Here is a 23,637-nt window from a genome sequence, read left to right as displayed (position 1 = left end):
TGCTTCCACTTAATATGCCTAGGAGAAACTTACATTTGATCAGTCTTCCACAAGAAAGAAAGGAACCCAATAGAGCAGGCATGGCCAAACTTGGCCCTCCAGATGTTTTGGGACTACAAACCCCATCATTCCTTGCCACTGGTCCTGTCAGCTAGGGATGATGGGAGTTGTGTTCCCAAAACATCTGGAGGGCCAAGTTTGGCCATGCCTGAAATACAGCAAAGACTGTATGCTTGCTGTTGAGTTATCTTTGGCTGATGGCTATTTTCTCCCCCTTTAATCGATTTCTTTTCCCCTGACATTGCAGGACCTGGGAAAGAAGTATGAGCCTATTTTGCAAACTAGGTTTGCCTTTCCCGAAGTGCAACTCTCATCTGAAGCTATGTATTGTCGTTTCTGTCTTTCAGGTTACCAGTCTGTCTTACCTAATCAACAACAAGGGTTCCAAGGACTCATGGGAATGCAGCAGCCTCCCCAAAGTCAGAACCTAATGAATAATCAACAGGGAAATCAGGTGCAAGGCATGATGGTCCAATACCCCACCATGTCGTCGTATCAGGTACAAAGCATCTCTATTGAATGTCTTCATTTTGGGCATGTGGATTGCTAAAATAAAGGCTACCACCATTCCATAAGAAGTCCATATGTGTCCCTACATAAAATTATTTGAAGCTGAAAATTTGGGAATAAAAATCACCACCACCGTACAATTCCCTCAAGTAATAAATTGGAAATCTAATTGATCTGTATAATTTTTTCCTGTTGTTACAAGAGGAAATACAGTAACTGCAAAATTGACACAAAGCATACACATAAAAACATGCTATTACAAATATTGAAATATGCTTAATAAAATTATTGTAGTACATAACAAGAACTGTGTTTCTAAATAGTTTCACATTTGCCACTCAACTTAGTTCCTTTAACTTTAACTTAACCAAATATTATCTCTTCTGAAAGTGGGAAAGCAGCAAAATACCTGCCCTTTACCCCTTGTTTAAAACTCTGGTTTAGAGCCCAATGAATCTAATAGTAATTTTCAAATGATGGGTAAAAAGTATTTGTTATTAGACTGGCGGCTTTAATACCAACATTTGAGGGCCATTTATCTTATCAGCCCTATTTCAAGCCATTCTGTCAACGCCAGATTTCCATTCTGCGGTTTGACTGGGAGCTACAAAAGTTCATTCCATCAGATAAAACACCTTTCTTGCCCTTGTGCCACATTTGAGATACAGAACCACCAGCGCCTCCTCCTTTCATTTTTCATTGTATGGTGGGGAAAAAGAGCCCTGCTGTTAATAATGTCAATCTACACAAGCAGTAAAAAGACAAGGGCGTCGGGTAATGGAGGTTAGGCATCCTCCATTTAGGATCTGATATTTTTTATCATTTAAATGTCAGAAGAAGTCAGAATATGATTTAATTCTCTGGGCTCTGCATGTTTCCTGGTCCCCTCTCAAGTTCAAAATAACGGAGATTGGGGTATTGAAAAGTAATTTGTTGATTCTGCATTTGAGAACTCCACTAAAACATAGTGGTGTGATATTCTGCTTTTACAGTTTTGCTTTTGTGTCACACTGCCAACAAAACAGCATCTCCTGGTCAAGCAATATCCCACCTCCCCAGACACTTGTTTCGGAAGGCAAAGGTGGAAAATATTGCACAATCTGAAAAGCTGAACCTAAATGGTTCGTTTGTGTCTATGCTAACACTCAGTAGGGCGAGGATCTTGTTTCCTGATCTCCTAACAATAAAATTCAAGACAAATCCATAAGTGCAGAACCATCACCTGTGTGACTCTCTCTCATCCAGTGAGAGAACTGCACCAATTCCATTTAGAACACTCTGCCAGTTCACTAGGGACGCGGGTAGTGCTGTGGGTTAAACCATAGAGCTTAGGACTTGCCGATCAGAAGGTCGGCGGTTCGAATCCCCGCGATGGGGTGAGCTCCCGTTGCTCGGTCCCTGCTCCTGCCCACCTAGCAGTTCGAAAGCACATCAAAGTGCAAGTAGATAAATAGGTACCGCTCCAGCAGGAAGGTAAATGGCATTTCCGTGCACTGCTCTGGTTCGCCAGAAGTGGCTTAGTCATACTGGCCACATGACTTGGAAGCTGTACGCCGGATCCCTCGGCCAATAAAGCGAGATGAGTGCCGCAACCCCAGAGTCGGACACGACTACACCTAATGGTCAGGGGTCCCGTTACCTTTACCTTTACCAGTTCACTAAACTGATGCCTAGTCCAGTATTCTGATTTTAAAGCCATATTCTAAATGAATGAAAGTCTTTTCCACTTCAGTGAAGTGGACTAATTAGTTCTGGAATGAGCTCTTATGCAAAGTGAACTGAGTTATTACAATTATACATACTGGACTACATTTTAATCAGCTCAGCTCAGCACTATATATCAATACACGTTCAATTTCCCGTCTCTTCTGCTTCCCTGTCCCTACCTGTCAGCCCAAGCATACGGGAAACAATATGTTCACTTCTTAAATTCTTCAGCTATTGGTGAACTATCGCGCACCCCAGTCTAAAGAGCGGGCATTTCATAGAACTGGAACAGACATGAGTTAAAGGTGGAGACCAATTATGAAAGAAAACAAGACAGAAGGAAAGAAAGCTTGTTAGGAATTTTAGAGATGAGTATGAAGACCCTAACTTTGCTTCATGTCTTTTAGGTGCCAATGACCCAGGGTTCTCAAGGACTGCCACAACAGTCGTATCAACAGCCACTCATGCTACCTAATCAATCAGGTCAAGGAACACTTACAGCCACTGGAATGCCTGTTTACTGTAATGTCATACCTCCGTCCCCACAGAATAATCTCCGATTGATTGCACAACACTGTCCTTCTAATAATGTTCCACCAGTTATTTCTGCCAACTGCAGGACAAACTGTGCAAATATTAACAATGCTGGATGGCAGGTCAAGTACTGAAACTGTGAATCCTTAGTACCAATATATAAAAGGTAGCTGGTTTTTTTGTTTTTGTTTTTTTTAATGACAACTATCTCATGGCCTTCAAACGAAATGAGGAACACCACAAGAGTTATCAGTTGAGGGCACAGAGTCAGTGCTGCTGGAAATATGTAAAAACAACAACAAAATGTAATAAGTTGTTCTCGCTGGTTAATGGTGCATATTTTTGTCATGTCTGCTAGGTCTGCCTTTGTAGCTTAGCTAGTGACATGAAATCATTGAGGTAAGATTTTTTCCTACCACTGAACACCACTGTGTAGATTATAATATCCCTAATTCAGATTAGTTTTGTACTTTGTGTTGAGTTTGTGAAGCGAAAAGTATTTTAAAAAATATAATAAAATCACATTGTACCAAAGTTGTAATGGACATTTAAAAAAAAAAAGCTGAATGGAAGGAATAATTTATATACACTATAGAGTTTTTTATGGATATCTACTGTATTGTAGTGTTAAATCACAATAAAGCTACTTGACCTCATGAAGAAAGGTCAGCTTTCTACTATTTGCTTGACTGTTTCTTTCACCGCTTTTTACTTAGGCTTCTTGATTAACTAGAAATATGAAATATAGATATCAGTAAAACACCTTGCTGTTCTTTTGCTGATAAAACTACATTGATATGAGATTCAAAGGCAAATACAAATTCCTTTGTATTTTGAAACAAATGCACAGATCTTGCCAGTACTGCTTCTCATGTTGATTTTGAGAGAGACACTCTCTGGGGATTTTGGGGAGAGATGCCTTTACCTGAAGAACTGATGAAATCTCATGCACAGGAGAAAAGTTGCTCAGTATTCTGCTTCTACTTCCCTTCCAGTCATGTCTAACAGTTCTGAGATATATCAATATGTTAGAAACCTCGTCGTCACACAAATCAGATTAGGTGGTAAAAGCTGTGCCTCAGTTTTATGCTGCAGGCAGGAGGGGCTCAAGTGAATGAAGTACCTCCATTTAAAAAGTGGGTGGGTGAGAGAAGGCAAGGTTATAATTATACCCTGAAATCACAGTTGAGAATTGGGGGTTCTCCATTCACGAAGAGCAAGTATGAAGTCGAGTATCCCTGCCTGACATTTCACATGAACAGGCCAGATACCCAGAACCTGCTCCATAATCTTCTGCAACATACACGGATTCCTCAGCAAACTGTACATTCAGGGTCCTCTGGAAGTAGAAAGTCTGCAAACCACTGCGCTGTATGATAGAAAACCTAATCCTACTGTGAGTGATGCTTGTTTCTATCTATGGGGGTGTGGGGAGTGAGACACTTGCCATGTCACCATGACAATTCAAGTGCCAAATGTAATGCAGAGCAAGGACTGTACTCCTGCCAAAGTAAACAGCACCACAGGGGGCAGGGAGAGAGAATATGGTTGCAAGTACACATATTACTTCTGCAAAGTCACATTGTATGCCTCAACTCTCAAGCGAAGAGGTACACTACTTTGAAAGAAAAACAGCTACTGAGATTATTTCACAAACACACCATTTTGTAAAAGGATATGTGATTGGCGAGGGGTTCGTTAAAGCTAAAATACGAAGCTTGGGGTTTGGATAGGGGCAAGTCTCGATTAGTTCCCTGCTCACCCATGAAACTCTGTGACTTGGCCTTTGGCATAGGGTTTCCATGAAGGTGAGAATGTATATATGCGTACTCTGAAGTCGGCCCCATTGAATTTATTGTAGGTTATTCACAGGTAAAGGGTGGCGCTGTGGGTAAAACCCCAGCGTCTAGGACTTGCCGATTGTATGGTCGGCGGTTCGAATCCCCGCGGCGAGGTGAGCTCCCGTCGTTCGGTCCCAGCTCCTGCCCACCTAGCAGTTCGAAAGCACCCTTAAGTGCAAGTAGATAAATAGGTACCGCTTTATAGCAGGAAGGTAAACGGCGTTTCCGTGTGCTGCGCTGGTGCCGTCTCACCAGAGCAGCTTCATCACGCTGGCCACGTGACCTGGATGTGTCTCCGGACAGCGCTGGCCCCCGGCCTCTTAAGTGAGATGGGCGCACAACCCTAGAGTCGGACACGACTGGCCCGTACGGGCAGGGGTACCTTTACCTTTATTCCCAGGTATACCCAGGGGGTATACAGAGCCAGCACAATTCTTGAGACAGAATTCCAAAAGGCACTTTTCCTCCCCAAATAAAGCTGGCTAGTTTGGCACCTTATAAAATCTCATGGTACATCTGCCCCAGCAGCAACAAACAGGTCTCTCCCATATTGCTCTCTATAGCCACAGCTACCAAACTTTCCAACAGTTTGACTTCACCCCCCATAGGCACATTCCTGCATTGCCTCTGGAGACAGATGAATGCCAACAACAACATACCCTTCAACATTCGTCAGCTGAAAACAGGTGTCATGGGCGAGGAATCAGCTTCACCTGCTGAGCAGCAGCCTGAAGGAGCAGATGGCAGAGAGACTCCCCCTGCTGTTGATCAGCCTTCTTGCCCCTGATGGGAAGCAGCTGGTTCCAGTTTTCTTAAGCAGAGTTTCCAGTTTCAATCAGTTGCTGGAAACATTAGTCATTCCTGGCCAGACCTTGCTGCTTGTGACCTTGGACTCTCTGCTTTCTTGACCCCTGGACTGTCCGACTATGTGAACCGAGATATTCCTCACCTTAGGACTGGACTGAACCTTGCATACAGACTCTGCCTCCAGGCACGTCCCCCCACCCCACCCCAAAAAACTTGGCTGGTTGCGCATCCGTGAGGGTGATGAATTGAAGGCAGTGTTTCGGACACAATATGGGCACTTTGAGTACACTGTAATGCCCTTCGGCTTGACCAACGCGCCCACAGGCTGACCCACAGTCTTCGGTGCTCTTCCCCTGTGGGTACTACTCCTGAAAACATCAACCTGCAGAGCAGAATTATGGCATTTGGGACAAGAAACTATTGGCTATCAACGTGGCCTTTGAGACACGACGTCATTTGTTGCAAGAGACCCATTATCCAGCTGAAGTTCAGGCAGACCATGGGAACCTAGAACATCTCCAGACAGCCAAGAACCTGAGTCACCACCAGATCCACTAGTCCCAGTTCTTCCTGTTCGATTTTAATGTCACCTATATTTCCAGCAGCTAGAACCAGCGAAGCTGGAGTATGAGCGGTCTGATGATGCATTACCTACGGCCACAATCTTGCCTCCTGCCATCTTTGCTATGGGCCAGGTTCATGGAAACTTTCTGTGGGAGCTGCGTGAGGAGCAACAGCAGGACGCCTATGTGCAGCACCAGCGGCAAGAATTGTCTGACCGGACTGAACACACGCCTCGCTATTATGTGCCTCCTGGTCCACTGCGGGGAACTGTTCTGCGGTTATGCCATGACAGTCTTCCAGCAGGGTATTTCAGATGCTTCAACTCTTCATTTGGTGGCCAGAGATTTTTGGTGGCCTCATCTTTGGGTCGAGGTGGAGCAATATGTGGCCTTCTGCCCTGTCTGTCAGGTCTACCTAAATGGCCCTGGTAGATCATTTCCCTGGACTTTATCATGGACCTGTCTCAATCCCAAGGCGCGACTACCATTTTGGTAGTGGTGGGTACCTTGTCCAAGATGGTGTATTTTGTCCCTAGCACTGGCCTCCCATTGGCCCAAGAAGCTGCCGACCTCTTCTTGAGGGAGGTGTTCCACTTGCACAGCCTGCATGTCCGACAGAGGACCACAATTAACTGTGCACTTTTGGTGGATCCTTCTGAAGGGTTTGGGGATGCAGCTCCATCTCTCCTCTGCCTACCACCCTCAATCGGATGGGCAAACAGAGCACATAAATGGGATCCTGGAACAGTATCTGCAGTGCTTTGTCAACTTCCATCAGGACAACTGGATCTCGCTCCTGGTGGCTGAATTCTCTTGTAACAATGCTCTCCACACTTCGACATTCCTGTCCCCATTCTTTGCCAACTATGGGTTCCACCCCTGCGTCTTCTCCCTGCCATCATCTCCTTCCACACTTCGGTGGCAGAACAGTTTTTGCAGGAGCTGCGGGCCATCCACCAGGTTCTTTGCGAGCAGCTCCAATGGGCAATGGATGGTTACAAGCATTTCACTGACCAACATCAGCAGGCTGAGGGGGCCCTGGCTTGGTCTGGCTCTCCACCCGGCATCTGCCCGTCCAGAACCCTTCATGGAAACTGGGGCCCTGGTTCCTCGGTCCCTTTCCTGTGGATCAACCAGGTGGCCTACCAGGTCAAGCTCCCAGCTTCCTACAAGGTACACTTGGTCTTCCACCGTGCCTCGCTCGTCCCTGTGGTCCCTGCCAGTGTGCACCAACCGGATGCTCCCCCTCCGTTGCCCATCCTGGTGGAAGGGGAACCAGAATTGAAGTGGCACAAATTTTGGACTCCCGTCAATGGCGACAGCGCTTCCAGTATTTGGAAGACTCAAAGGGCTATGGCCCTGAGGAACGCTCATGGGAAGATGCCTTGCATGTCCCCAGTTGGTCTGGCAGTTCCACCATTGGTACCCCCATAAGCTGTCACCCAGCCAGCGGGTTGGGGGGTGCTTTGGGGTGGGGGATAGTGTCATGGGCCAGGAATCAGCTTCACCTGAAGGAACCAAAGGCAGGGTGAATCCGCCTGCTGCTGATCAGCCTTCTTGCTCCTGATGTGAACCAGCTGCATCCAGCTTTCTATCCAGCTAATCCAGCTAAACAGGGTTTCAGGCCTCATTCAGTTGCTGGATACAACATTTGTCGTTCCTGGCCAGACCTTGCTTTTTGCTTCTCATGACCTTGGACTCTCAGCTTTCTGACCCTCTTTACCCCACATCACCACCACCCCGAGCATTTCCTATCAGAAAAAGGGCGAGTGGAACCATCACACCTAAGGGACATAGCACACACGCCCTCCACTGTCGAGAGAAAACCCCTTAACCCCAATTTTATTTTATTCTTTGGTAAATTTACAAAAAGAGAAACACACACAAATTTTAGAAAGGGGGAATATTAGATGCAAATGCACACACAATTTTTTTTTAATTGTGCTCTGTGCCCCCTTTCTTCCTGCCCTGGACCTCAGTGGCAGCAGCCTCTCCTCAATGGGGTGCTCCCTCGCAGCCACAGCAGTTGTCTCTCAGGACAAGTGCCGCCTCATCCTCCCCCGAGCTCGACGGCAGCAACACTGGCAGGGGAAATGGGGACATTCCATGATCAAATCCGAAGCCAGAATGACTTTCGTAATTCCAGAACTGTCCCTTGAAAATCAGGACACTTGGAGGGTGTGGCGATGACACAGAGTCCCCGGACGTTTCAGCGTCTATTGATCCCTGTGCCACCACTTTATTTCTCGCTGCCACCACCCAGGCCCTACCTGGTACAATACTGAGTCCAGTCAGGGTTAAATTGGAACATAAACTTCTGCTTATTTATTGCAGTTTAACAAGCGTGAGGTTTCATAAACGGTATCGGTCAATTACAATCATGGGGTACCTATCCAGACCTATAACTTACACTACCTGCTCTCACTCACTAAGCCACCGCTCAGATATTTACTTGTCTTCCTAGCCCCTAACTATTCCTGACTCAGCTTATTTCACTACACTAACTCAACCTACCCACAAACTCTATCCCAATTCACTTCCACTCCAACCAACCACCCAAATCACTCCTCCCTTTGCCTCTCCCAGAGCTGGTTTTATAGTCCCTCTGACTCCACCCCCCAGGTTCTGATTGGGTAACTTGTTTAACTATTTCACCTCCAGCACTCTCATATGTTAACATCACAGAGGGTATGCAACAAATCCCAGTAGTCTCCCTCCCAGCACTTTCAGGAAACACTTCTTTGTTAGGAGTGTGCCTAGAAGGGGTGCTTAACATTTTCTCCACTCACCAATTCTTAGCCCTAAATTGCTCTATGCTACACACACACACACACACACACACACACACACAGTTTCAAACACATAAATTTGAAACTGCTGGGGAGGAGCTGCTTGAGGGTGGAGGAACTAGGAGCACAGAAACAATAAACAGGAAAATGATTAAGCCTAGACATCCCTCCTCTGATCCAAATATCTTCCTTCCAGTTTTGTGTGTGTAAAAAAGGGTCCCCAGGCTCCCATTACACGTGTTTGCATGTAATGTGTACTTTGGGCCTAATTAGAAATCAGCCTGGTATTTTCCTCATATTTCCACACAAGGAGATTATTACTCAGTGCTCTCCTTTCTTACTTAAATTTTTTGCAGAACACATACAAAATTTTAATCAAGATTTGTTAACTAATTTTCACAGCTATGCTTATGTCTGTTCAGTCTCTAAGGGCCAAACCTATTTTTATGTTGGACCAAGTATCAAATTGCACTTGCTGAGAAGAGGTGGAGGGGAATGGAGGAAGAGAGAGAGAATCTCTTGGGAGCTTAAAAAAATGGAGGTGGAAATGACCCCTTTAAAACTGCAAAGCCAGCATAAAACCCTCTACTCCAGGCAATAAAAGGGCAATAAAAGCTAAGGGCAATGCAATAACAAAGTGAAACGCTTTACAAAGTATAAATAATCCACACTGAACTGTACTAAAGAAGTCTCCAGAGACCCACTTAAAAAAGACCCTCTCTGTTATGGTTCTTCCCCTCAGGATATTTGGCATGGTCAAAAGTCACCCAAATTTGTATTATTGCTTCTTTGCTTTGCTTTTTTTAAATGCAGAATGAATTGCAACAGTCATAAAACAGGCAGAACTTGCTGCTTTGGCTTGCAGTATTTCCATGATGGCAGTCTCGTGGGAGAGATTTGAGTAAGCGACATAGGCAATTTGAAAACCTATTGACTCACATTTTCATTAGGCTGATCCAGTTTGAGAGGGTAGAGGTTGCTTTTGATATTTTCTCACTCTCCCACCTTGTTGGTCTAACTACATGTAATCATTTTTCCAGAGCTCCTGTTTGTTTGTTTGTTTGTTTCTGGTTTCTGATTTGATCATGGAATATCCCACTGTTCCTTAGGACATCCCTACTTTCATTGGAGAAATGTTGAAGGGTATGGAGTTTTCTGATCCCCAATCCGTCAGAAAGCAATCCTGTATAGGGAAGTTTTTTTAAAAAAAATATTAAATATTTTATTATCTTTTTATATATGTTGGAAGCTGCCCAGAGCGGCTGGGGCAAGCAGTAAGATGTGTGGGGTATAAATAGTAAAATTATCATTGTGGAATTGGGATGTCCCTATTTTCATCCGGGAACTGTTGGCGGATATGTGACTGATGAAGGAAGGGAAGACCTCTGAGGGTGGAAGGCTGGGAAGAAATGGAAATGGTCAGGTGAGAGCTGGGAGGGTCCACGCCCTTTGGTGTGAGAAAAGGGTTAAGATCTAGCCCTGATAGAGGGCTCTTTAATGTATTTTATTTTTCTCCATCTGCCTTTTCCCTCCTACAGTGGGGCCCCACAAGACGAATGCCTCGCAAGACGGAAAACCCGCTAGACGAAAGGGTTTTCCATTTTTCAATGCGCTTCGCAGGACGAATTTCCCTATGGGCTTACTTCGCAAGACGAAAATGTCTTGCGAGTCTTGAGATTTTTTTTCGCTCCCCACCCCCTTTTTCTAAGCCGCTAAGCCGCTAATAGCCTTTTAGCAGCTAATCCGCTAATCCCTTAAGCCTTTAATAGCCGCTAAACCGCTAATAGCGCTAAACCGCTAATAGGGTTGCTTCGCAAGACAAAAAAACCGCTAGACGAAGAGACTCGCGGAACGAATTAATTTCGTCTTGCGAGGCACCACTGTATTTTCTTTCTTTTCTTTCTCTCTCGTTTTTTCTTCTCTGCTTTTATCTAGATTAGATATGTTGAAAACTTTCAATAAAATCTCAGACTCTCCAAGTGTCCCTATTTTCCAGGGACAGTCCCAGATTTACAGAAGCTGTCCTGGTTTCTGATTTGATCCCATAATGCTCTGCTATTCCTTAGGATGTCCCTATTTTCATCAAAGAAATGTTGGAGGGTATGGCAGAACGTCCCTATTTTCAGTGCTCATGGAGTTACGTGACTCCTGAGCCAAGGAGATGAGTAACTATACAACCTTTAGAAGACATCTGAAGGCAGCCCTGTAGTGGGAAGGTTTTTTAATGTTAAATGTTTGATTATGTTTTTATATATTCTGGAAGCCACCCAGAGTGGCTGGAGCAACCCAGTCAGATAGGGGGGTATAAATAAAGTTAGTAGTAGTTGTATTGAATAGGACATCCCTACTTTCATAGGAGAAATGTTGGAGGGTATGGGATGGCTGAACCATTGCCACATAGATAGGGTGATGAAGTTGCAATGGGCAAGTCAAAGCCCACAAATTGTTCTTCCTAAACGGCCTCGGTCCAGTATACCTGAAAGAGCATCTCCACCTCCATCGTTCTGCCCGGAAACTGAGGTCCAGTGCTGAGGGCCTTCTGGCGGTTCTCTCGCTGTGAGAAGCCAAGTTACAGGGAACCAGGCAGAGGGCCTTCTCAGTAGTGGCACCCGCCCTGTGGAACGCCCTCCCACCAGATGTCAAAGAGAAAAACAACTACCAAAGACGACATCTGAAGGCAGCCCTGTATAGGGAAGCTTTTAATGTTTAACAGACCATTGTATTTTAATATTTTGTTGGAAGCCGCCCAGAGTGGCTGGGGAAACCCAGCCAGATGGGTGGGGTAATAATAATAATCATCATCATCATCATCATAATCATAATTCCTGTGATAACACTCTCCAAGTCAGGTGGCTTAAAGCAGCCGTAATTTCTGTACCAGAACTTTGCATGTGATGTCCTGGCTCTTAACTAGACTACTGTAGTACACACTACATTAGGTTGCCCTTGAAAATGATTTAAGAACTGCTGGCACAGAACATAGCAGCAATGCCAAATTTAGGTAGTCCCCCCCCCCCCAGGGCACCGAGCTCAGAAGACGCAAAACTGAGAATATCCATTTGAGGGTGTCAAATGTTGGCCTTTCACAGGGCACCATATTACAAGAGATTACCAAAATCTGCCCCTGACGGCAGCACACGTCTTGGCAAGTGCAGGCAGGAGAAGGACCAGCCAAGATACAAGGCAGAGCAATAAGAGACAGAAGAGCAGCTGCAACAAAACATTAGTATTGGTGTGTCAGCAATGTGCTTTCGTCACAGTGAAACTGCTGGCCAGACAGGACAGATAATGTGAGCACACACACGAGTCACGATTGCCCAGAGTAGGGCAACGACTGTGGCAGCAAAGCCCAACAATCCCAAATCTGGAGTCCATAATCTAAAATAATATCCCAGTCAAGAGGACAGGAATGGCACCTGGCACTCTGTCAGCTAAGCTTATAAACGATGACGTAAGGAGATGGCATTCTTTCCCGCTCACCCTCTCCAAACATAGTTTCTGTGTCGCCTCCAGCCAAAGCCCCATAAACAATGTTGGGTGAGAGTTTTACTCCGAGTACAGCCATTGAAATTAATGGGCCTCACTTTAGTCAAGCTCATTCATTTCAGTGGGTCAACTCTGAGTAAAACATCACCTTTCAGCTTCCCAAGTTTGTCTCCACCTGGCTGTTATAGACAGCTCTTTCTACAGTACAGTGGTACCTCTGAATTCAAACGGAATCCGTTCCGGAGCCCCCTTCACATCCTGAGCAGAATGCAACCTGCGTCTGCGCATGCGCATGATGTCATTTTGAGTGTCTGCCCATGCGTGAGCGATGAAACCCAGAAGTAACCCATTCCGTTACTTCCAGGTGGCCTTGGAGCGCAACCCAAAAACGCTCAACCTGAAGCAACTTTAACCCAAGGTATGACTGTAGTAGATTTATCTACCATGTGACTGAGCATGCATCCCATTTCAGGGAGCCCTATCCATTCACCTAAACGAACGCAACAGAGTGTTTTCCATTTCTAATAAATTATGCCCATAGAAAGATAAAAAGAAAACACTTCTCTTCATCCAAAAATGAACATCATTTAAAGAAACAAAATGAAAGAAAATTTAGTCATAGAAATTATAAATGTTTTCTTCAACGTTTCTACCACACACAAATTGTTTGTAGTCACATCTCTGAGGTAATGATATATATACTCAGGGACTCGTCAACCACACGGAGCCCGGCTTCTACATTTACTACAGGTACCTCCAAATCTGCCACCGTCTACGTTACACGTTTAGAATCTTCTGCTAAGTTCCCCTGATATTAGGAGATTTCCAAAGAACTACTGCTGTTGTTAAAAACACATATTGCCCCAAACCCACTGACAAATCCACTTATCCAGAATCCACCATTGGTGGGTAAGCTCAACGCACATAAATCAGTTCACATGTGGGACACCTTCTCACACTTAAGGCACTTCCCCACAGTCACCAAATGCATAACCTGTGTCCATCAGGCATACCCACAACTTCCACACATGCTTTTAATGCGCTGAGAGGCCATTTTTGGACAAGAAGCAACTCTAGTCAAGGGCTAGGGAACCTGTGGGCCATCGCCACTGACCATTGGCTGTGTTGGGTGGAGCTTATGGGAGTTGGAGTCTAGCAGTATCTGTTCCCCATGCATGCTCTTGTCTAGGAGAGCAGTCACTAAGGCTTGGTTCACACATTCATGCTCCTGACAGGATGCCTAACTGCAACATCAAATGATGACTGACATGTGTGAATGACCTATCACAGGTCTAGCACCCCACTCAAACCTTTGAAGGTATCCAAAATTACCTCAAACATAATGCTTCCAGCTTTAGATTAGATAGGTGGAGGATCCAAAAGTCGCTAGTAACGGTCAATTTGGCTCACACATGTCACTTTAGGTGATGTGTAATGAAGTACTATATATGACATGATATATTGGTGAAAGTCTCAGATTATGCCACCAGACTGAGAGATTCCAGAAATATATATTTCGTAGGGCTAAGAATGACCAAAAATATGAGTCTCCCTAACATACCTGACTCACAGGCCTAGCTGGTATCTGGGACTCAGAAAATGTCATTTACTGTCAGTGACTGACTCAACAGATGTACATTCCTGTCAGTCACTTTTTTGTTTACATCTACCCTTGGTTTGCAACTGGCTTGTACTGACAGTCTTAGGTAGGCAACTATGTGACCTTACGACCGTTCAGAGATGGCTTTCGCATGGAAGCATCTGTCACAAATCCAGCCGGGATAAAATAAGTCCGCAGCTCTGCAGCTTGCCAGGCTGATGATACTTGAGACAACATTTGTTCCCAAGTCACGCACATTCTGGACTCTTGTTCTCATGTGGGGAATGGGGAGAAATGTATTTGATGAGACAGCACTGGGCCATCATACCTCAGCTGTGAGACTTATTTGGCCACCTTCCAGGGCTAATATATGGTAAAGGATTAGAATACACATAATGGGCGCAGCTCAACTTTGAGGGGATAGGATCTTCCTACATAAAGCATGTGGGGCAGCTCTGTGGTATTGTTTTCTCTGATCTGATCGCTTGGGAAACGCCAATGGATTAGCAAGTCCTAGAATGCTTACAGCTGACCCACCCACAGAGGGAATCTCTAGTGTGCAGGGAATGTGGGATCGGACTCGAGACTGATTTTCATGGAGATGTCATACATCACTTACTGTCTTTAACATAGAAATACCAAGACAGGCAGAGCCAATCAGAATAAAGCAATTGGAACAGAAATTAGAAGCAAACTATTCCCCGCCCCCCAGTACTTCTAGCACTCTTGTTTCACACACACACACACACACACACACACACACACACACACAGGCAACTGATGGTCATCTCAGAGATGAGAAAAGCAACAGCCTGACCACTAATTTGTATATATTGTTCTCGGATGAAAGTAAATGACAATCTCTGACAAAATCTCGAATTTTTCCTATTGCTAGCATGCCCTGGGTTTAATGCACAGATTAAAACTTGGCCAGTTTTTAGTCCCCAAATATCACATCAAACATTAAACAAGCAAGCCAGAATCTGCTGGTCCAATGCAGGCCCGGCGTCAGCATTTGCTTTCTGGCAGCTGCTGGGGCTCCAATGCCCTGGCTCATTACACCAGGCAGCTGGGACTGGGAGCCATCCATCATTTTAATTATGCCCACAATGCCTCTGGCATAGCACTGCTCCAGGGCATTGTGAGAAATGAACACGGCAGCCCCTGCGAACGTTGGCTGGTAAGCAGGCCTATGTACAAGGGGGAACCACGGGAGGGCACTTTGCTGCAGACCACCTGAAACCAGACAGCCCCGGTTCAAATCCTGTTCACAAAAGCATTTCCACAATCCTAGGATCCTAAACCTCGTCTAGCAACAAAGGGACTTAATCAACAAAGGGACGCGTGTGGCGCTGTGGTCTAAACCACAGAGCCTAGGGCTTGCCAGTCAGAAGGTTGGCGGTTCGAATCCCTGCGACGGGGTGAGATCCCATTTCTCGGTCCCTGCTCCTGCCAACCTAGCAGTTCGAAAGCACGTCAAAGTGCAAGTAGATAAACAGGTACCGCTCCGGCGGGAAGGGAAACAGCGTTTCCGTGTGCTGCTCTGGTTCGCCAGAAGCGGCTTAGTCATGCTGGCCACATGACCCAGAAGTTATATGCCGGCTCCCTCGGCCAATAAAGCGAGATGAGCACCGCAACCCCAGAGTTGGCCACAACTGGACCTAATAGTCAGGGGTCCCTCTACCTCTCTAATCAACAAAACCCTCTGAGCAGTTTACATAAAACGAAAGGAGGACATAAGGAGAGCCCTGGTGGTCAGGCCCAAGGCCAAATGTGGTCCAGTGTCCTGTTTTTACAGAGGTGCCTGGAGGAAGTATTTATTTGTGCAGCTGGTTCTTCCCATCTACATGCAGAACCTTACATTTGTCCCTATTGAAGTTCATTTTGTTAGCTTTGGCCCAGTTCTCTAATCTGTTAAGGTCATCTTCAATAGCACACGGCACCATCACAAAGCATTTCAACAGTGGCCATATTTGGAGACTAGCAAATAGATGTTGCTTGTGGTTTTCCTCTCCAAGTTAGAGGGAAGGGTATTTGAGTAACCATCCCTGGCAGCTATAAAGTGATCATAACTGCCAGAAATATTGGGTTACATCCTGTGAGGTGCTGAGATGTGCTTGCAGTGTACGGTGCACAGCAAAAAGCTGTGGCTGCAAATATCCCAAACTACTGTATACTGCAATGTGTGCAAATTGTGGAATTGATTTGTGTATCGGTTCATTTCTCTTGCAACACACAAACCAGTGTTCATCACAAAACGTTCAGAAAATGGAATTCTATTGACTTAAAATGATCAATGTGTGTGTGTGTGTATATTTTTTAAATGCGCTGCGTTATGGCACTTTATACATAGAATTGCATTTTATATGTACTTATAATGCCCAAATTATGAAGGATTATTCAATAATCAAAAGGATTATTGTAATAAACTGAATTGCATAGCTTGCATAGCTATTGCATAACTTGTCCTTCTAGTTTACTGGGGTGTAGAAATATTGCATGAATAACGTTACATTAAAACCACCAGGTAAAGGTAATAAACCTGCTCTGTGTTACTCATTACAGATCACAATATTCACAGATCAGTTCCTTGATCTAAAACACCATTCCCATTCTCAGATACGATAGGGGAAAGTCTAAAAAGGAAAAACTGTTTTAAGAATCCACTGCACTGAAAACTAGGCATTTTCCAAAATGGTTCTACAGCCATCATGCGTATAACATATCTACAGTCACTTAAAAGAGGACCTTCTCATCACATTTTACCATTTTCTTATCAATAACGTCAGTAAGCACCCCATAAAGGACACGGGTGGCGCTGTGGGTTAAACCACAAAGCCTAGGACTTACCAATCAGAAGGTCGGCGGTTTGAATCCCCACGACGGGGTGCGCTCCCGTTGCTCAATCCCAGCTCCTGCCCACCTAGCAGTTCGAAAGCTCGTCAAAGTGCAAGTAGATGAATAGGTACCGCTCTGGCGGGAAGGGAAACGGTGTTTCCGTGCGCTGCTCTGGTTCGCCAGAAGCGGCTTAGTCATGCTGGCCACATGACTTGGAAGCTGTACCTTTATTGGCTCCCTCGGCCAATAAAGTGAGATGAGGGCTGCAACCCCAGAGTCGTCCATGGCTGGACCTAACGGCCAGGGGTCCCTTTACCTTTAAGCACCCCATATTTTAAAAGACTCAAAACTAAAAGTATTGTCCTGATCCCCTGGGCTACCTGCCAAAGCCAAGTCCAGAATCTGAGGGTCAGTCAGCATTTGCAAGGTCCACAGTCCAAGATTCAAAGGCCAAAGGTCAGGAAACGAGGTTCAGGGTCAATGCAATTCCGAAGTCAGGATGCAGTCCAGCGTCACGCCCAAAGAAGAAAGCCATGGTGGTCCAGGAGTCTTCAAGCAAGGTCCTTCAACATGGGCAGTTGAGCAGACAAAGCACCTCAGCTCTGCTTCCCCTTTCTGCTTTGCCTGCTGATTGCAGCATCTGGGCTTGATGAGGCTTGTGACCCTCACCTGCTCTCAGCTTGCCCCAGCTGAGGAATCACAGGCCTCCTTCCTCACCTGGGGAACTAGGCTGCCAGACCTGGTCTGGAATACCCTGCCTGCTGTTCCCTATGTCTCAGGACCTGCTGTGTTCATGGGGATGGGGGCCTCTCTGGTTTTGGTGAGGGGTCCCGCTGCTCAGCTTCCTGTGCTCTGGCCCCTAGCCCCTCATCATCCTCTGTCACCCCATGACAACCTCTAGGGGGGGAAGTGGGGCAGATTGATACAGAAAAATTCAATCTCATATTTTATGTAACAAAAATGAGTCAAATAATTTTTTTTTTGGCTTGATGCATGGCATAACTAATGGATATTATAACAGCAGTCAGAAGAACCATTAAAATTAGAAGATAATGAGCATACAATGACTTCAGTAAAAAATTGCTTTTGTATCATTCTGCCCCACCTAAGGGGCACTTTGATACAAATCATAAATTGTATGAGAATGGTAATTATTTGCAAAAATTTCACGAAAAAAACAATTTTTATTGTGAGAGATCATAATCAGCCTTACAATTTGTTACTTAAAATCCAAATTATGCATCAAAACTAAGAGTGTTTCACACATATCATAGACTTTATGGCAGGTTTTCTTAACAAAACATCAAAACTTATATTAGTCTGTCCTCAAACACCTATCCATTGAAAAAAAACTTTGGGAAAACTTAAAAAGTGTAAGAACTCACATTAGGTAATAAAAAAATAGTAATTTAAACAAAATGCTTAAAAAAAATAAGATAATTACTTAATGTTTAGCTTCTACTGCACATTATATCTACTTAGGTCAATAGAAAAAGTATAAAGAGATGGTGTCAAGATGTGCTCTTTGGGAAATTTGGTTTTGGCAATGGCAAAACAACATCCTTGAAATCAGCGCTTGCCTTACCTTCTACAATGGGGAAGACAAACACACAAGATCCTGGTTTTTTCCTGAGATATGACACTTGATAAACGGTCATATTATATTTAGAAATGACTTTGGCCACGTAATAAACAACCGTTTTTTGTTTTTTTTCAAATTTAATGAGTTTAGAGATTTCATGCAAACTTGTATATTGGGGCACTATTGTACACTAACGGGGCACTTTTATATGTCTCAAAGTGCCCCAACGGACATTTTCAAAAAACCCTAACAATTATTAATAAAACCACTGAACTTATTTAAAAATCACGTGTAATCCTGATTACTTACCTTTGGTATTTTGGTATTTTAAAATCTGAACTAAACGACGTAAAACAGCGTTGGAACACTTTTACATGTCACGTAATTTTTTAGTTGGCTGTCCTAAAAACACACCTACTCTTGTCAAACGCCAACGGCTAATTGGCGGGCGGCGCGGTTGCAACTGTTGTACGCACACATGTATAGGCACGTTTTTGTGATGTCGTGACACGAATAACATTTCCCGATATTGAAATATTGTTGGTGTATCAATGTGCCTCGTGCATCAATGTGCCCTGCTTCCCCCCTCCCCTTCCCCCTCCCCAGCTCCCAAAGTTCTGCCAGTTCATGACCAATATAAATTGACAGGTTCTCCTTGGAACTTCGAGGAAAGCAATGACAAACCTAGACAGCATTTTAAAAAGTAGAGACATCACCTTGCCAACAAAACTCCGTATAGTAAAAGCTATGGTTTTCCCAGTAGTGATGTATGGTAGAGCTGGACCATAAAGAAGGCTGATCGCCGAAGAATTGACGCTTTTGAATTATGGTGCTGGAGGAGACTCTTGAGAGTCCTCATGGACTGCAAGAAGATCAAGAGCATCCATTCTGAAGGAAATCAGCCCTGAGTGCTCACTGGAAGGACAGATCGTGAAGCTGAGGCTCCAATACTTTGGCCACCTCATGAGAAGAGAAGACTCCCTGGAAAAGACCCTGATGTTGGGAAAGATGGAGGGCACAAGGAGAAGGGGACGACAGAGGACGAGATGGTTAGACAGTGTTCTTGAAGCTACAAACATGAATCTGACCAAACTGCAGGTGGCAGTGGAAGACAGGAGTGCCTGGCGTGCTCTGGTCCTTGGGATCACGAAGAGTCGGACACGACTGAACGACTAAACAACAACAACAACAACCTTGGAACTTCATGGCTGCCATGACAACCACGGGGTTTCTCAATACATCATGGGCCCCATTCATGTGGCATGACACACCCTAGACCTGCTTTCTTTTCTTTTTGTTTTGTAAATGGAAAACTGGGAGATGACCTTTCTACCATATGTGGTGGTTATGTAGGAAAATACAGGTATTCTGGGAGAGTATACATGCAGAATTGTAAAAAATGCTAAAGATCTTTTTCAATAAAAAACCAGAGGCCTACCTCCTGGGAATAACAGATTTGGATATTCCACAAAAGAGGAAGGGTATCTTTTTATATGCGACGGCGGCAGCAAGAGTTTTGATCGCAGCAAAAAGGAAGAGTAATGAAATCCCCTCTATACAAGATTGGATCCAAAAGCTGACAGAATATGCCAAATTAGATGGTCTATCAGAAAAAATAAAGAATAAATCAAAACAGGAATTTGTTTCAGAATGGGAGGTTTTCAAAGAATATCTGAAAAATAAATATAGTAGTTGCAGCATTCGAGGAACTTCAGTAATAGTTGAAAGGTAGAGATAAGAAATTGGATTTATTAAGAATAAATTTAATTATGATAAAAGTGTGTATTGGCAATAAGTAATATGAAATTGAAATATGGAATAGACGGGAGGTCGGGTCTTTAGTGTTAAGACCGATATATGTTTTATTGTTTGCTAAGAAAATTAGGTGTCTATGGTTATTCTTGTGTGTAATTTGGTACTTGTGTTTGTTTTTTTTTTTTTCTTGTTGTATCAATAAAAATCTTTAAAAAAGAAAACTGGGAGATGAAGATATGTGGAATCCACAGGATCCCGGAGTGCTCTTAGAGGACTTCCCAGCTGGCATGACTGATGCCCCTGCTGAGGTCACAGTCTAACTGTGGAACGGTGAGTCAGAAAGGCCCACTGAGTGCATCACTCCCAAGCACTCTCTGTGGGTTTCCGGAGGTTGTAGAGTTCCCTGGTTCTCAGAGGAGCTCAGAAGGAAATGGCTGTAACTCAGTGGTAGAGCATGCAGGAAGTCCCAGGTTGGGCTGGAAATGATACCTGTCTGAAACACTGGAGAGCTGCCCTTTATCTTCCACCATGAAGGCAGACGAAAGAAATTGATTCAGTTTCTCTGCAATCTCGTTACCCTCCTTTGTGTTCATTCCCTTATGATTCAAAGGTTCAACCACCTCCCTAGTCAATCTCCTGCTACGTTTAAAGAATTTGTTGTTTGTAGCAATGCGCTCCTCGATTTCCTTTCTCACATCCCTTACTGTCCGCTTGCATTTCTTTTGCCAAGGTTTGCGCTCACTTTTGTTCTCCTTATTTGGACAAGACTTCCATTTTCTAAAGGAAGCCTTCTTGTCTCCGATAGCTTCTTTGACCCTACTCATTCACAACATAGACACCTCTGCCTTGCCCTCATTATATCTTTTTTGATTTACAGTATGCATTGAAATAAAAGTTTAATTGAGGAGCACTTGTTGTTTATCGTCTTATTACAATATTTGTTAATTTTGATGTCATCAAATGCAGTCGTAGGGACGCGGGTGGCGCTGTGGGTTAAACCACAGAGCCTAGGACTTGCCAATCAGAAGGTCGGCAGTTCGAATCCCCGCAACGGGGTGAGCTCCCATTGCTCGGTCCCTGCTCCTGCCAACCTAGCAGTTTGAAAGCACATCAAAGTGCAAGTAGATAAACAGGTACTGCTCCAGAGGGAAGGTAAACGGTAAACGTTTCCGTGCGCTGCTCTGGTTCGCCAGAAGCAGCTTGGTCATGCTGGCCACATGACCCGGAAGCTGTACGCCGGCTCCCTCGGCCAATAAAGTGAGATGAGCAACCCCAGAATCAGTCACAACTGGACCTAATGGTCAGGGGTCCTTTTACCTTTAAAATACAGTTGTACTTTAGAAGTCAAACGGAATGCGTTCCGGAAGTCCGTTCAACTTCCAAATGTTCAGAAACCAAAGCACAGCAGGAAGCTCCTGCAGCCAATCGGAAGCTGCCGAAGTTCTGTCGGACGTTCGGCTTCCAAAAATAGTTTGCAAACAGGAATACTCACTTCCGAGTTTGCAGGATTCAGGAGCCAAAACGTTAAACCTGCAAGGTGTTCGCAATCCAAGGTATGACTGGGGCTGGCTTGGGGACACATTTCATACCTAGTTCTACCCCCAACTTCCTGTTCCTCCTATCTGAACCCGAAAACAAGTCTCTCATTTGGCAGTGGGTTCTGCGATTCATTGCTTCTTTTGTCTGAATCTCAAGTACAGGACACCTGTTCAAAAGTAAAGAACAAAGACCTGGCTGATGAACACCCAATGCCTGGTCCTTTATAAATATTCTTATACACAGCACATGCTCCAAGACAGCTAACAGGCCTCCCTTGGTAGTGATGCTAAATTCTGGGCAGCAAGCAATGTCTTTTCTGTGCATTGTAAAAAGTGACTTTTTGTAGTGTCAGCTTTTTTCAGACCTTGTCGGGTTACAACTGAAAAAAAAAAGTTGTCTCAAGAAGAAACCTGGGAAGACTGAGAAATCTTGAAAAAGACAGACCGCAGGGACTCTTCTTTTATGTCCTAGTATAACCCACTGTAACCCTGAAGGAAGAAATCAAATGTAGCTTTCAAACTTCTCCAGCCAAACATTTTTACCCCCCCCTTTCCTGATCCCTCCCCTACCCATTTTTGCTGATTTGCTGAGAGATCAAGATATTAAATTGTTATCAGTTGATTCTCTCTGGCAGTATCTCTTGGTCTCATATCAAGAAATGGCTCCGCACATTCAGCAGAGACATTCAAAAATCAGTGTCATTATGGGTGATCAAAAATAAATAATGTCACATCAGCCATTTTGCTTTCACTCAGCAGTGAAGTGGGGAAACTGTAGTTGAGTTGGCTTCATCCGGTGGCAATCAAGCTCATGGCCTCTTTCAGCTAGATTTGATGGAGTAATTTGTTTTACAATGCATTTCATTTGAGTCCAAAAGAAATATTTTTATACTTCAACACAGCTCACTGGTAGACCACAGACATTCACTGGAATGAAGGCATGAGAGTGAGCTTGGGTGAATTGGCCACAGTTACCGTATTAACTTGCAAGGCTCTTCAACAAGCATCGATATTCCCTAATTTTCTTAACTCCAGTGTGGGTATCCTAAAGGTTGAGAAGACAACTGTTTCTCCGTTTCAGACCACACCACTCTAGCTCAACTTGCAGGATCAACCATCTTATTGATCCATGTTTTCATTGTGTGCTTACCTCAAAAGTGAGCTGGGGCCTCCCTGTCTGCTCTACTGCCCTCTGCAGGGCAGCATAAATTGAAATTGAATTGAAATCGAAATACTTTATTGTCACTTGTACAACTTGTATACAGTGAGATTAAACGAGTACCCCCCACTCAGCTCTCTTAGTCTTAATTCCCCTCATTTACTGACTCACACCCACCAAACCCGAAAGTCAGTTGCCCTGTTGTTATCTTTTCATTCAGCAGCCTAACAGCCCACGGATAGAAGCTGTTCTTTACCCTGTTGGTAAAACCAATCATGCTTCTATATCTTCTGCCTGAGGGCAAGAAAGTGCCGGCCAGGGTGTGAATCATCTCTGAGAATTTTCCTCACTCTCCTGAGGCAACATTCTTCTGCTATTTCTTCCAGTGGATTCATGGGACAGCCCATAATAGCTTGTGCTGTATTCACCACCCTCTGTAGGCACTTCCTATCAGATGATGTCAAACCAGCATACCACACCGTGATGCAGTATGAAAGGACACTTTCTATTGTTGACCGGTAGAAGGAGATAATCAAATGTTGATTGACATCGTTCTTTCGCAATATTCTGAGGAGATCTCTGTTGGGCTTTCTTTATCAACTGGGTTGTATTTATTTTCCAAGTAAGATCTTCACTGAGATAAACTCCTAGGAATTTAAAGGAGGAGACTCTCTCCACACAGCCCTCCCCGATGTATAGCGGGGCTAGTTCTCCTCTCTTCCTCCAAAAGTCCAACACCATCTCCTTTGTCTTGCTGATATTAGGTTCCAAGTTGTTCCCTAGGCACCATGTAGATATTTTTGGGACCTCCCCTCTATACGCTGAATCATCTCCACCTATTAAACCCATTATGGTGGTGTCATCTGCA

The 23,637-nt window shown here is 44.5% G+C and overlaps 2 protein-coding genes across 29 annotated transcripts in view; one reads left to right on the top strand and one right to left on the bottom strand.

Annotated features, from left to right (window-relative positions):
- ARPP21 (cAMP regulated phosphoprotein 21) overlaps positions 1-3,491 on the top strand; it is a 231,315-nt gene extending 227,824 nt beyond the window's left edge. For all 23 annotated transcript variants that reach the window (XM_083404759.1, XM_083404756.1, XM_083404767.1 and 20 more), the window contains 2 exons: positions 408-559; positions 2,685-3,491. In XM_083404759.1, the coding sequence (XP_083260885.1) occupies positions 408-559; positions 2,685-2,945 (413 nt within the window). In that variant the 3' untranslated portion in view covers positions 2,946-3,491. The remainder of the gene's footprint in view (positions 1-407; positions 560-2,684) is intronic.
- The window catches only part of LOC310660456 (uncharacterized protein), a 91,194-nt gene that overhangs the window by 34,463 nt on the left and 33,094 nt on the right, over positions 1-23,637 (bottom strand). For 2 of the 6 annotated variants that reach the window (XR_014503366.1, XR_014503367.1), the window contains exon 3: positions 3,737-3,821. The exons of the other annotated variants lie outside the window; for them this stretch is intronic. The gene's annotated coding sequence lies outside the window, so the exon portion shown is untranslated. The remainder of the gene's footprint in view (positions 1-3,736; positions 3,822-23,637) is intronic. 6 annotated transcript variants of the gene reach the window in all.

The sequence above is a fragment of the Podarcis tiliguerta genome (genome assembly GCF_965153285.1).
Source record: "Podarcis tiliguerta genome assembly, chromosome: 12".
NCBI lineage: Eukaryota > Metazoa > Chordata > Lepidosauria > Squamata > Lacertidae > Podarcis > Podarcis tiliguerta.
The sequence above is the reverse complement of the archived record's forward strand: the minus strand, read 5'-3'. Positions and strand labels throughout refer to the sequence as shown.